This window comes from Podarcis liolepis (genome assembly GCF_965112155.1).
Source record: "Podarcis liolepis genome assembly, chromosome: 9".
NCBI classification, from domain to species: domain Eukaryota; kingdom Metazoa; phylum Chordata; class Lepidosauria; order Squamata; family Lacertidae; genus Podarcis; species Podarcis liolepis.
Genome location: NC_139564.1, coordinates 16,226,133 through 16,241,044, shown reverse-complemented (window position 1 = coordinate 16,241,044; position 14,912 = coordinate 16,226,133). Strand labels below are relative to the sequence as shown.

General features: G+C 44.9%; 1 protein-coding gene and 1 long non-coding RNA gene across 4 annotated transcripts in view; both read left to right on the top strand.

Annotated features, from left to right (window-relative positions):
• FAM13A (family with sequence similarity 13 member A) overlaps positions 1 to 8,531 on the top strand; it is a 156,126-nt gene extending 147,595 nt beyond the window's left edge. For all 3 annotated transcript variants that reach the window (XM_083458629.1, XM_083458628.1, XM_083458630.1), the window contains 5 exons: positions 1,481 to 1,564; positions 3,626 to 3,822; positions 4,092 to 4,193; positions 5,766 to 7,845; positions 8,063 to 8,531. In XM_083458629.1, coding sequence (XP_083314755.1) covers positions 1,481 to 1,564; positions 3,626 to 3,822; positions 4,092 to 4,193; positions 5,766 to 5,892 — 510 coding nt within the window. In that variant the 3' untranslated portion in view covers positions 5,893 to 7,845; positions 8,063 to 8,531. The remainder of the gene's footprint in view (positions 1 to 1,480; positions 1,565 to 3,625; positions 3,823 to 4,091; positions 4,194 to 5,765; positions 7,846 to 8,062) is intronic.
• Positions 1 to 14,912, top strand: part of LOC310686050 — a 317,292-nt gene that overhangs the window by 226,821 nt on the left and 75,559 nt on the right. The window lies entirely within an intron of this gene.

Sequence of the window (14,912 nt, the reverse complement as noted above, 5' to 3'; positions counted from 1 at the left end):
CAGACTTCCAGAGAGTCAACCGCTTTGGCACTTTAAAAAAAAATACCATAGTACAAAAGGTAGATTGCAAATTGACTTTTCAGCTGATACAAAATTCCACATCGAAAAAAGAGAGAAATGGAACCCAAAATTCTATGCTTAGGGGAAGAGAATTGATGCCTCGGGGACATTCTGGGGAATAGCATTTTTTCTGGGTTGCAGCATTGACTTGAATCCTAAGATAACTTAAGGAAATTCACAGACGAGAAGTTTCCCATCGCCTCCTTCCCACTGGTCTGTTCCTCCCAAAAAGCCTCTCTAAGAGAGTCGGGTCATGTGGGATGGGAATGGGGCAGCAATAGGAAACTTGTTTTTTGTAAACTTCCTTAAGTTAGCATGCCTCTGACCCAAGCTTTGATTTTTTAAAATTTTATTTTTTTGAAAGAGGAAGTTGGCACAGTTTGAGATTATTTGTTCCATGTTTTGTCAAGCGGGGGGTGGGCAGTAGTTGTAGGAGGGGGAGCTGCCACGTTCTCCTGACTGCAGGGCCTAATTGTTGAGGAACATATTTGAAGTTTGCCTTTGTGACCGTGAGGACCAGCCAGACACGTGAATTCAGAGCAAGAAAAAGGGAGAAAATGTGCCAGTTTCCACATTGGGTTACTGCATCTCTTGAGTGCACTGTGAGTGCTGCTTGCCAGGCCTTCTGGCCATTCAGCCAGTGCAGACAAGAGATACTTTCCTCTTACTTTCTGCCTCTTTATTTTCATGAATGAGAGTTTATCTAGTTTGCTGCTGCCCCACCCCCCAAGCCTTCGCCTTGGCAGGGGAATAAAAGTTTTCTATTCAGATGAATGGATGGGATGCCATTTGGGTTATTGGGGGTTGTCACGTTTACCCTGATAAGCACATGCTTCTTCTGGGCCCAGGACACCACCCGGCAAAAGATTTCTCTTCTGCAGGTCCCCTTGAAAGCAAGAGGAATTGCACAAATGCAGTCTTCAGTCCCATTAATTTCAGCAAGCACTTAAGCAAGGGAAAGCTCTCTGAGGGGTTGTTTTGATTCCATATGCATGGAATCAATGTCATATTCCATATGATCTATGGCAAGCATCTGAGTAGCCACTCCTCTGCAGTCTGGATCTCCATCTCGCTCACAACCATACAGTTCCATTTGAGCATGTCTGAATAAGGCAGCCCCTGATTGTGCATCAGAACTGCCTCTTGCACCAGAGCCTTTTTGTTGAGGCTCATTTGCTTAGCCTTGGGAGTACACTGCAGCCATCTTTCTGCATCTAAGAGCATAATGGGTAAGGCAGCCACTAGACAGTGTTTCCATATTGCGTGGAAGGATGATGACAATAATAATAATGGTGGTTGTTTGATTCGACCCTGACACTTCTTAATTGAATGCATTCTTGGGGAGACTTTTAAAGGTTTTAATCTGGAAATGAATGAGGAAGGGGTCATTATGTAACCTGCTTGTTAACGCCTGTCACAGGGTTCCCCCTCCAGCAAGCGGAGAAGCCCTTTGCTGCAGCCAATTATCGAGGGTGAAACTGCTTCCTTCTTCAAGGAGATAAAGGTGAAAAAACCTCCCACTGCTAACTCATTTGCTTAGCCTGCATCACTTCCCTTCTCCCACAATGAAAGTGATAGACACCCCTCCTCCCTCCCTCCCTCCCTCCCTCCCTCCCTCCCTCCCTTTCTTTCTTTCTTTCTTTCTTTCTTTCTTTCTCTCTCTCTCTCTCTCTCTCTCTCTCTCTCTCTCTCTCTCTCTCTCTCTCCATAATTGTTGGTTCTTCTGTCATGTCTCCAGGAAACAAAATCAGTAGCTGCTTTTGTCTAGCTTCCTTTGTCCACGTTCTGCCTGCCTCTGTTACAACTGACCCTTCAGTGCCTCCTCCTTCCTCCTCTTTTGCCTCCCTTTTGATTTGCAAAATGCACAATTTATTCCTTGCGCCCTTGGCGCCTTCTCCTTCCTAAGATGCTGTTTCTGCAATTATTACTTCTTACCTTTCTTTGGCTCGTATGCTGGGCCTTGGCCCAGATCTACAGCCGCGGCAGAATAAGGTGGTAGAGTTCTGAGGGGGCAAGAATAGACCGTACCACTTCAGACTGCAGGTTGAGGGATCTCTCCTGAATGTCTCCACTTCTGCAAGCTTTCTACTCCAGAGAGGGTGGCTTCCTTTTTGCTTAGGAAAATATGTGGGCTGGAGGAATCCTTCAGGAACGCACTAAAGGCGTTTGTCTGCATCGTCTCTTCCAGGACCAAAAGCCCCTACCCCTACTTTTTCAGTTCCCAGATATGAAATATTTGAAGATTGAACATGAATGTTTAATACCAGTTTCCATTGACTCAAAGCATGGGCAGCTACCCGCCCTCCTAAACCAAGTAAATCAATAAAAAGATTTAACTTACTGAGGTTCTGCCCCTTCAACATAAAGCCTGCTCCACTAGCATAAATCCTGGCTACACACCCATGGCTCGGAGTGATGGCGGCTTTTTTGGTTCTGCCAAATCCCAGTTGGCAAAGCCCCCTTTGCACTTTCCTTGGATGAGAGCAAAGCCCTTGGCAGCATTTGCTCTGGGAGCGCTGCAATTAGAGGAGAATCTGAGCTCTCCCACCAGCCAGCCCTTGGAGCCGGCTCACAGTGGCAGCCTCCGTCGCTGGCTTCAAGCGTTCAAGTCACTCAAGATGAAGTGATAACCTGTCCAAAGTTAGAAATGTGAACTTCCACAGCAAACCACCCCCCCCCCCAAAAAAAAAATTTAGTTAAGCTGTTCCACTTAACAAGGCAGAATAACCAGGCGTTCTGTTTCCTTGCTGCAACGCAGGGATAGGAATGGATTTTGAAGGGCGGGCCAGCTCTACCACAACACAACCCAGCAACTCCTGAGGTTCTTCCCATTCTCCATCATCCCTTGACCATGTGTGGGGAGAGAGGCCCCACTCACACCTCACTCCAGGGGCAGAACTTGAAGGAAGCTTGTGAATTGTGCTAGGAAAACCTCTAAGTCAGACATAGGCACAAACTCCGGCCCTCCAGATGTTTGGAACTACAATTCCCACCATCCCTAGCTAACAGGAGCAGTGGTCAGGGATGATGGGAATTGTAGTCCCAAACATCTAGAGGGCCAGAGTTTGCCTATGCCTGCTCTAAGTCATTATATGCCAGGTGTTATCCAATTGTTGTTAGAAAACCTCCCCCATCAATCCCAGGGATGATGGGAGTCCAACAATACTTGGTAAGGTCACCAGTTCCCCAACCCTGCTCTAAACCAAGGGGGGAAAGTTAACGTCCTTTTGGTTCCCTTCTTCTCCTGCATTTAACTTGCCCTGACATCATTCTAGGAGCTTGTGGAGACTTCTTTAACAAGCTGAGGCTTCCATTACTTAAGCTTTGCCTGCCTTAGAATATACAGAAGTCTTGGAAGTGGTCTCCATGCAGCAGCCATTATCCATCAGCTGCGTATTAACGCTTGCAAGGGGCCTTGGGCCTGATCCGGCAGGGATCTTCTCGCAATCTGGTGCTACAGACCGCTTCTTTGTGTGTTTGGAATGTGACCGCGTTGCTTCAGGGAATGCGGCATGTAAAGGTAGTGCAGGCAATGGTAATCATTGGCTCCGAAATGTCTCTGCAGGAGGAAGACGACGGTTCTGAAGAAGACAGCAACACGAAACCAGATTTCACAGTCACCATAAAGCCAGACTTCAACGTGAGAAGTTTCTTGGACCATCTAGAAGATGATGGCGACGGCTTTGTTTCTCCGGTGGATGATAGGATCTCTTCAAAAAGCAGCCAAGATATGGGGCTGTCAAATCTTCATGCTGCCTCCATGTATGTCAGGTTTCTGGCTGTCATTTTCATGTTCTGCGTACTGTGTGTTTGGGCTAAGGTGGTAACTAACATTAGGAAAGGGATCTATAATATATAATTGTTACTTATACTTTCTTAGCAATGGGAGCTGAACTGTAATAATCACCATCTGTCCTGTGGCGGTTATCACTTTAAGGTTGTTTTGCTTTGTTTAGCTTTCTGCAATATTTTTGGGTCTCCGTTTGGGTGTCCGCTTTTGTTTTGATTTTCTTTATTCTTAAATTACATAGGCCAGAACTTGTAGAACAGCTCCAGGAAGTCAGGGAGGAGAAGAAGAGAATCAGGAAAAAACTGAGAGATTTTGAGGACAATTTCTTCCGGCAAAACGGAAGGTAACTTTATTTCTCTTTCTTATCCCCAATCCTTCACTTTGCCACATCAGAACCTTTGTTTTATTTACCATCATATTCAGCATTTACTTATCCTTTACAATGCAAGGCACTTTGCTTGCATCTTTACAACAGAGGTGGGCAACCCATGACCTTCTAGATGTTGCTGGTTTAACTTCCCATCTTCCCTGGCCATTGGCCATGCCAGCCTTGACTGATGAGAGTTTGAATCCAGCATCATGTGCAGGTTCTCTGTCCCCAATTTATAATAGTGGTATTTTTTTATTCATGTGGTACCCCCAGGGAATCTCTGTTGTCAAAACTGCCTTGGAAGCCAAAGAAGCACAAGCTGCCTCATTCAGAATTTACTTCCTGATATGGGTTGAGACAGCAGCATTCCTTTCTAGACTGCTGAGCATAAGCGGAAACCGAGAACATCATTGGTGGGACCGCCAACCCCACCTTCTCATGTTCACCCTTTCAAAACTCTTATCCTTCACACATGTCAAAAGACTATCTAAACATATGTGCAGATTTAATGTAAGTGTGCAAGTTTTGTTTCTGAAAGAATGTGTGTGAATCTGAGAATTATTTCCAGAGGCAACGTGAAGTTTCTATTCCGGCCCTGGAATGAAAACAAGCTCTGCCATTCCATTTTCATGTCACGACAGGCATTGTGGTCCACAAGAGCCCACTGTGAAGTCTAGAAATTTTCTTTTTAAAGATAGTAGCCAAGCTTCTCTGTTTCCCTACAGGGAACCTGCACCATTCATGTAAGGAATATGTCCTGTCCACTTTCTTTCCTTCCTGTAGAAAGTTGTTTGGTTGGTTGGTTGGTTTAATGTGTATGCCACCCTTCATCCGTAGATCTCAGGGTGGTTCACAACATAAAAATACAATATAAAAAACCAAAATGCATGATTAAAACAAAGGGAGGTGGGGCCACAAGCCTATAACCCCTCTCCCCCAGTAAATCAGTGCCTCCGATTACAACTTTGGCCTGTTGCTTTCCCTCCACCTTTTACTCATCCTGGTATTAGCTTTTCTTTCGTTCATCACCTCACCCTGGCATTTTCCGTACATGTTAACTTTTGAGTTTAGCGGATAGATGCTTGTCTGAAGCATTTCCACCCCACCAATCTGGATTGGCAAGGCACACCTTTTTTTTTCTTTTTGTGGCACCTCAATTTGTGTCAGGATTTCGGTACCTCATTCAGCACATAGTTAAACCAGCACATAGTTAAACCAAGCCAACTTGGGATGGCTTTAAAACCAAGCCATCTTGGGATGGCCGCCAACTTGGGATGGCTTTAAAAGAGAACCAGGCAAATTCATGTAGGCCAAGGCTATCGGCGGCTCCTTAACCGCAATGGCTATTTTCTGCCTCCGCTGCCAGAGGTGTTATGCCTCTGAATTCCAGGTGCTGGGAATTGCAGGGTGCTGTTGTGCTCACATCCTGCTCGCAGGCTCCCCGTAGACACCTGTTCAGTGACCATGAGAGCAGGATCCTGGATGGGCCCATTGTCTGAAGGAGAAACGTCTTCTGAAAAAGCCTTCCCTTCTGCTTTCTTGCAGGACCGTCCAGAAAGAGGACCGCACTCCTATGGCGGAAGAATACAACGAATACAAGCAGGTTAAGGCCAAGCTGAGACTGCTGGAGGTCCTCATCAGCAAGAGAGACATTGGCTCCAAGATCATGTAACGAAGGCGCGCTTGACCTTGCCGGTAGAGTTAAGAAGTTGGCCGAGCCAAAGGAAGGATTGCTTGAAGAACTCAGTGAGGTCCTTGCGCTGCGAGGGCCTTCTTAGCAGCAATCCCGGGGCTGTGTCTGACAAGGAGGAGGCCCCTGCATCTTTGCTTCAGACTTGGGGGGCCTCTCCTGCCTCCAAGCTGGTTCACCCAAGCCAGCAGGAGGGGGCTGAGGTGGGTGATCCACTCAAAAGACTCGCCACCCACCCCACAAGGAAGGGTCCTTCTGCTTTGATCAGCCTGCGACTTGTGAAACGCTTAGACTAACGAGAGCCTGATTTTATGCCTTCTCCTGCGTGTCAACGAGAGAGAGGTGAACTAGTTTGAGTTATCATGAATCGCCAAATAATTGTCTGTAATTGTCAGACCAATAAAGCACCCAGGTCTGTTCTAATGCGGAGGAGCTTGCATCCTGGGTTGATTCTGTGGCTTTGAAAGAAGAGGCGACACCTCCTCCTCGTGCTCTCGTGCTCAAATGCAACCTCAGATTGTTGGGGCTGCGGCTTTTCTTTTCTTGTTAAGGTCGCCCTCAGTTGAATGTTTCAAATTGGTGGGAAAGCACTGTGTGCCACCCTTGGCCTTTTTTTAGTGAGTGGAGAGAGACATTTTCTTGTTCTCCTGCTTCCCCTCCCCGTCCCAAAAACAATATTTCACACTGGCGCTTCTCTTCGAAATGACGCAGAGAAGGAGAAGAGCTGAGGAAAATGGGAAACTTGGTAAAATCTGGTTTAGCAAGTTAGAGGGAGCCCTCAGAGTTGAGGCACAGATTGCAGCTTTAATCTCTCCCATGCGGAGGTGTCTGGGCTGTGGATTCGAAACTGTGTCCTGAAAATCCTTGGGACCTTAATAGAGATTCCTCAATATGAAGGTCTGTAGCAGGCAGACAGGCACGCTACCCTGAAAGAACCGTGTCACATATCATTCATTTTCTCCTGCAGTGGTGGTGTCACTCTATAATGCACTATTGATTCATGTGGAGTCATGGTGAGATGCACCAAGTTTTTGCATTGGTTCATTGCAGTTGTCCAGAGGTTTCTCAGCAGACAAATTGGATGCAGAAGGGTTTCCCAGGGTTAGAAAGTGTGGGAAACCTCTGAGCAGCCTTTCCTTGCTGCTGCTTTTTAAGGACAGTGTCGGCTTACGCCAAGGAGCCCTTACAACTGTTTGTTCCCCCCGCCCTCCCAAAATCTTAATGGGATCCAATGATAATGAGGCGGCAACATTTTTTGTTGATGTTTGTAGCCGCACCTTGTTGAACGCGACTGTCTTGTTGCTGTACTTTCAAATAGCTTGTGTTAAAAATCATAGGTACAATGATGCACTTTAGAGAGACAGAGGAGAGTTTTATATTTTTTAAGAAAATCGAAAACCAATCATAAGAAAGCGTAACCAAAACAGTACTTTAAAGAAAGAACAAATCTTTTGTCTACCTGACTTGTGTGTGTGTGTGTGTGTGTGTTATGCTGTTCTTTTAGTAAGGAAAAATAATGTCTAAAACTCAGCTTTAAGATTCGTCTAGAGAAGCAAGCAGCTAACAGGAATCAGCAGAAACCTTTCTAAGCACCAGCCCTGGAGCCCCCTTTTTTTTTTTTAATGAGCACTTGATATAACGAACAATGTCTGATCAGAGTTCATAGAAATGCTTCCTCTGCTCTGTTGAATTAAAAACCTGGTGACAAGCATACTAAAGCCCTATTAAATAAATGCCCCTCTGAAGTGAATAGCAATTACTAAGATTATCATAATCAAAACTGATGCAAGCATAAATGTGGTTCCAGAGAAAACTGAGCAACTTAACTCTGTGAACCTTATGAGAGTGGAGGGGTTTAGACTCATTTTTAAAGAGTCACCCATTTATGCCATGTGGAAAACTGTTTTTGAAATTGAGGGACATCTCCCAAACATGGTTCCAGTTACAGATAGGTAGCCGTGTTGGTCTGCCATAGTCAAAATAAAAAATTCCTTCCAGTAGCACCTTAAAGACCAACTAAGTTAGTTCTTGGTATGAGCTTTTGTGTGTATCTGAAGAAGTGTGCATGCACACGAAAGCTCATACCAAGAACTAACTTAGTTGGTCTTTAAGGTGCTACTGGAAGGAATTTTTTATTTTATCTCCCAAACAGTTTGTACTACTATGGTTTGTGCAGCTGGGCAGAGGCTCCAAAGCAGCCAAAAATTGCATTAAGCCAAGAGCGAACTGCTTTCATGAGACCTAAGCAGCTGTTCAAACATGACTTTTCTTACCGAAATTGCTGCTTGCTAGATTTTTAAAAACAAAAAAATAAGTGTGATGTGTCTGTGTTAAGATCTTTTGGGGGACGGGGACGACCGACTGACATAGTACAAATGAATGAGAGTGAAGCAAGGCGCATGTTTATATATTACAAAATGCTAATATAAATGAGGTCGAGATGTTTATTTTAAAAGCAAAATGAGAATGACACGTTAAATGAATCACTTAACAAATATAAATGCCTATAATTTTTTTTATATAAAAAAAGAAGGAAAACTTGTAATTTGTTCATGGGTTTACACTTGAACAGTCGAATTGTTTAGCTTTTTTATTCATTGAAATAAATGTGGAGCAATGAACACATCTTCTCCTAATCATTTTGTTAGGTAGGCTTCCAGGTTTGTGTATGTTATATATGTGCATCTATTCGTGGCCCCAAATTGCTTTTCCCCCGTCACCAAAATGAAAGCACTTGTGGACTCGAGAGAGCAAAAACTGTGTGGGTTAGTGGTTTCTTCTCATCCCGACTCGCTGGCACAAGATGGAAATTCAGGCCTGGCATAGAAGCCAGCTTGCCTTGAGGAGGCGCCCTGGGGTCAGCTCAGCTAGTGGTTTGAGAGCAAGAACTTGCCACAGATTCCTGAAGCTCTCACACTCCCTCCCGCCATCTTCTTGCCTTTAGAAGAGAACCAGATGCTTAAATGAAACAGGATCCTCCCCGACAATGGAAGAATAAACCTTTTCCAAAGAGGTTCCCAGGGAGGAACCAGCAAGATCTTTTAATCAAATCTGCCTGTGGTGAGAGGAGCAGGTAGAAATAGTGGAGGCCTGATCCTGATCTTTCCTTGGGACTAGCCATTAGAGGCTGTGGGGGTAGAAGAAATGCCAGGATCTCAGCAGTGAGCGGACAGAGCTTTCCTACTCCTAGTACAGGAATTCCTGGATCACTTTCTTTGCAGCTGTCCATCAAGCCTTCGGATACTTCCAGCCTAGCAATTTATCCTGTATGTGGGGTTTTGCTGGGGGAAATTTGCAGCATGCAAACGGCTTTTGCCATTCGATTTGTCTGTGGATACAGTGGAAGGGAAGGAAGAGGGGGTGAAACTGCCGGTTGTGTTACTGCGATCAATGCAGAAGGGTACCGAGGGAATCTTAATTCAGGGTTGGCTCTCGTGAGGACTTCGCCTTACAATAGGGGATTATTTAGATGCTGTTTTAATCTCCATTAGCATCGCTTTTAAGCAACCTTTTCCCACTCTTACCATTTTAATTCCTTCTGTAGTTGGCTGTGTATTATTTCACTTGAAGAGAGCAGATTCAAACAGGCAGGCAGGTGTGTACTCCAGTCCTCCACACACCTGTGCCTCCTCAAAATGAATGAACCCGAGTGACCGCATGTTTGAATGGAGAACCTGCACACAGAGCATCATCTCCCTGCCTTCTTTCTGAGGCTTAAGCTTTCAAAGTTTTCCCCATATGAATGCACAGGTGCCCTCTCCAAATTACTTCCCAAGTTTCTTGGAGGGACAGCTAAACTGGTATAAAATTGTTGTAGTCTAGAAATCCTACCTCCAGTCTCTACTAGGGCTGAGCGGAAGGTAGTTCCATGATTGAGTGGTCAATTTCTGGGTGATTTGCCATCGATGGGTAAGGGTTTCTGCCTCCCAGTTGTTTTAACAATACCAAAAACAGCTTTCGCCCCAGCTAATTGGACTGCTGAAATAAAGGACAGTGAGCTCAGTTCAGTTATAATACCGATTACAAATTCCTGTGCTTAGGATGTGCTCAGAGGCACTCTTTTCTTTCATTCGAATGGTATTTTGCACCTGGCTCTCGCTAGCAGAGCTCTAGCAAAAGATAAAGTAGACCTGACAAACCTAAAATCTGTCCACACCCTTGTAACAAATTGCAGTGAAAAAAATCATCCTTGCTGTTTCCCACGTGAGTTTTAACAAATTGATTCTGCCCCACTCATCAAAAGGAAATCATGAGAGTTGGGAACGAAAATGCCACAAACAGAAATTCTGCTGCTGCTTTTTCTCCTACATGACACTTTTGAGAAAATTTGATTCCCTCCGTACTTGAAAATGACAAATGCTTTATATCCTTTGTACAGCTCCCCTCTAGGCAACTTTGCTAACAGTTGTCCTGCAGGTACTATGGATTCTCTGAAATATCCCCGATGCCAAAAGAAACTGAACAGAGGAGACTTGCAAACTTCTTTGAATCTCCTGTGGAGAGGGGTATAGCCAAACCTTTTACAGTGGCAAGAAAATTGTGTTCCACCTTTCTAACACCTCTGCAGCACCGCTGGGTGTCAAGGTTGCTTCAAAGCATATATTCCAAGTGTTATTTGTGCCTGTTCTCAGCCCTCTCTGTGGACATTTGCATGCACTGACAATCCCATGTTCTTATTTTGTGTATTTATGTAGTGAAGGACCTAGTTATGATATAGGTGTCAGGCACAATCCCAGGGACGTCCTCTCTGCATGAGCGTCATTGAAATAGGAGGACAGCACACAAGATGACTTCAAACCTTTTTTGAGTTTCATGTACTGATTACAGCTGGAAAGCTGAAAACAAAGCCAATCATATCATGCAGCTGTAATAAATGCCTTTGTCAGACTTCAGTCTAGGTTTCAAGACCACCCAACTTAATCCTGTTCATGATCTGCTTGATGCACCTGATGAAATCTTGTGCGCTCTGTTCTGTGTTTACAATCATTACTTAAACTCAGCAAAATTCAATCAAAACACTGGTGGTTTTTTGTGGTTTTTTTAAATGTAAACCTGTAGACATATAATATATATATATATGTACATTTTTCATACAGGCTTGTATTTTGTATGAAACAGAAAAAATAAAACCTATTTTTGACTGCAACAGCCTCCATCACTCTTGCTAACAGGGTGGCAATGCTCCCAGTTTTTCTCTTGAGGTTTAACAGTAGGTAACAGTGGGACACGGGTGGCGCTGTGGGTTAAACCACAGGGCCTAGGACTTGCTGATCAGAAGGTCAGCGGTTTGAATCCCCATGACGGGGTGAGCTCTTGTTGCTCAGTTCCTGCTCCTACCAACCTAGCAGTTCGAAAGCACGTCAAAGTGCAAGTAGATCAATAGGTACCGCTCCGGCGGGAAGGTAAACGGCATTTCCGTGCGCTGCTCTGGTTCGCCAGAAGCTGCTTAGTCATGCTGGCCACATGACCCGGAAGCTGTACGCCAGCTCCCTCGGCCTATAAAGCGAGATGAGCACCGCAACCCCAGAGTCGGTCACAACTGGACCTAATGGTCAGGGGTCCCCTTACCTTTACCTTTAACAGTGGCAATCCCACTGAAAGCAACTAGTTGTGTGACTAATCTTCGCTCCTAACTACAACCATGTCGCTTTATGGCTTAGGCCTCTATAATGAAGCAAAGCCCCCAGCCCATTTCCATTCCAGGGGTAGCCAACAAAAAGCCCACCAGGCGTTACACTACAGTTCTTGCCTTTCCTGACTCGGGCTGGTGGGAGCTGTAGACCAACAACATCTGGAGAGGGTTATGTTGCAGAAGATGGCGTTAATAAAAGAGAAGCAATATTGTGTAACACCATCTACTAGTTACTTATCAGAAGCTATTGGTAAAGGTACTTTGTCAAGTCAGAAACATGACACTTGGCTAAGTCTAGCCACCCAATCATCCTATTCATTTTTCTTGGCCTTGTTTGTGCTTGCAAGTTTTAAAGGAGACTTAAAAGGACTGCCTAGATCTGGATTGCAGTCATCCAGATTTAGGAGAGTTAACATGAGATGGCAGCCACTTACTCAAGACGTCCTGCAGCTGTTCTAACTAGCACAAATGGTGCAAGCATAGGGGCATGTTCTTTTGTCGGTTCTCAACCTCTACGAGAGAAAAAGTGGTCCCTGCTTTGCAGACAGAAGGTTCCAGTTCTGTACATCTCCAGTTAAATGGACTGAAGCCAGATGCTTTGGGGGGGGATCTCTGCCAAGTCACCAGAGAACCACCAGTAACCAAAGTCCATATTGTGCCAAGTGGACCAGTTAATGCCGAGTAACAAAAGAAGGCAAGGGAACAAATCCTTGAAAACGGCTGGGTTTATTAAAGCTCCACATATTCGAAAAATACCCTTTTCCTTCTCCAGAGACAACCACCTAGAACCAGGCCATTGAAGACAAGCTGCAAAATTAAATCTGCAAAGCTGTATCTGATGAGAAGTATTTGATCTTGCAGATGGTTGCCTTTGATTTAAAAACCTCTGGCAGCTTCTAATTAATCCCAAAGTTTTCTTAATCCTAGAACAAACAAGTGGTGCCAGATCTCTGTGACATTCCTGTCCCCCCCCCCCCCCCGGAAAGTAGCACATTGGCATCCGGATTAAATTTTCTGTCAAGAACTAAAAATTGACAGAGGAAAAGTATGGCCCTTTGAGAACCCCCTTTGCTGAAACAATGGATGTCTCTTTTAGTATAGGTGGGTATGAACAACATAAAAAAGCTGCTTTATAATAGGTCAAATAATTTGTCCAGCTCAGAATTCTCTACCTTCTCTCAGCAGTAGCTCTCCACAGATCCCAGAAACTGCTCCCTGGCCCTTTTTAATTGGAATGTTGAGGATTCTGAGAGTTTCTACATGAAAAGGAGATTCTCTTCCAACAAGTTATGGTCCCTCCCTGAACATTTTGGAAATTCTGCCTCTCCTCACCCCCTGCTTCTAAAGGCAAACACAAAAAATAGTGGATTAGTACAAGTGGGCGCGGGTGGCGCTGTGGGTTAAACCACAGAGCCTAGGACTTGCCAATCAGAAGGTCGGCGGTTCAAATCCCTGCAACGGCGTGAGCTCCCGTTGCTCGGTCCCTGCTCCTGCCAACCTAGCAGTTCGAAAGAACGTCAAAGTGCAAGTAGATAAATAGGTACCGCTCTGGCGGAAAGTTAAACAGTGTTTCCGTGTGCTGCTCTGGTTTGCCAGAAGTGGCTTAATCATGCTCGCCACATGACCCGGAAGCTGTATGCCAGCTCCCTCGGCCAATAAAGCAAGATGAGCGCCGCAACCCCAGAGTCGGTCACGACTGGACCTAATGGTCAGGGGTCCCTTTACCTTTACCTTACAAGACCTAATGTATATAAAAACACTTAACTGACCACCACTATCAAATCCTCGCTCATTACAGCTGCAAAAAAGGAGTGTATTTTCCAGCCCATATTTTGAAGCCATGCTCATGGGTGAGAGGGGATCCTATTCTCAGATGGTAAGGATTTGGATAAACATAATTTGGGTACTTTTCAGTCCCATGTCATTTACTAGACAGTAGCAATATCATTTGTGGGCAAACCTAACAAGCTTTTGTCTTGGTGGGTTAGAAGCCTCAGCTGTTCATTTTGGCATGTTTTTTGTAGAGGTGTGTGTATATATATATATATGCTTTAGAACTAACATTGTGTTTCAGGTGCCACTGAAACTTTCCTGGAATAACACAGCAAATGCCACTAACGCTTTCGAAAGCGAGTCCCCCGCCTTGCTTGTCCTGTTCTACAAATCATATCAGGAGGGGGTATTATGAGGAACAGGAGAAGGCGTTGCTTTCGCTGATATTGTGTTGCTTCCCAGCACTGGAATGTAAGCAGGAACAGAGTTCAACCTACACTGGAACTTCCCTTAATGCCAGCAAATTGCACGCTAACTCTGGGATTAGTCGCACTAAAACCAGCTTTGGGAAATGGCCAGAAACCATGTGAGAAGTCACTTTCTGGTTGTTTACCCATTTTCAAACACACGCCCAACCGTTCATCGAGCTAGAAACATGAGGGCCTTTCATGACAAACATGAATCTCCCCAGCTATCCAGTCCATGGTCCTCACACAAACTTTAATTGTGGATTGTTTTCATTATGTATTTTGTTCTCATTTTGTATTTTTATGTTGTGAAACGCCCTGTAGTCTTCAGATGAAGGGCGGTATATGAATTTCATAAAGAACAATCAGTTCTATTTTTCTAGAAAAAGAGGTGCCTGAACTCACCACAAATGCCTCCCTTGTTCTCTTAGAATGGCAATAGGGCACACCCTGAGAGGTGCCGGAACTGAGTGCCTGTGAATTCGGGGGGGGGGGGAGCCCTGATAACAAAAATAGTAATAGTAATACAGTGGTACCTTGGGTTAAGAACCTAATTCGTTCTGGAGGTCCGTTCTTAACCTGAAACTGTTCTTAACCTGAGGTACCACTTTAGCTAATGGGGCCTCCTGTTGCTGCTGCTGCGCGATTCCTGTTCTCATCCTGAAGCAAAGTTCTTAACCCGAGGTACTATTTCTGCATTAGTGGAGTCTATAACCGGAAACGTCTGTAACCTGAGGTACCACTGTATTATCTTCCCCTTATACTACCAAACAGGATGGAAGAATGATTAGGAGAGAGGACATTCACAAGTCCCATTGCTTCTGTTATCAAAAGTTTGAACAGAGCTGGGAATAAAGCCATCTGATTTTGCCATAGGTTGTGAATAGTTCGGTGGATTTCATGATTTCATAAATCGAAATAGCTATAGGCCTGAACCATTTTGTTGTTTCCAGGACTGCCCTCCCCCCCCCCCCGGCCAAAGCTGGATGTTTCTGGAATGTTTATCTCCATGTGGCTTGGGCCTATGTGCCATGAATGACCTTTACCTGCACATGCAAGCGTTGTAACATGGATCTATGGTAGGTGCACAGGAATAGCTGCAAGCACTGGGTGACTGTGATGTTTCTCCT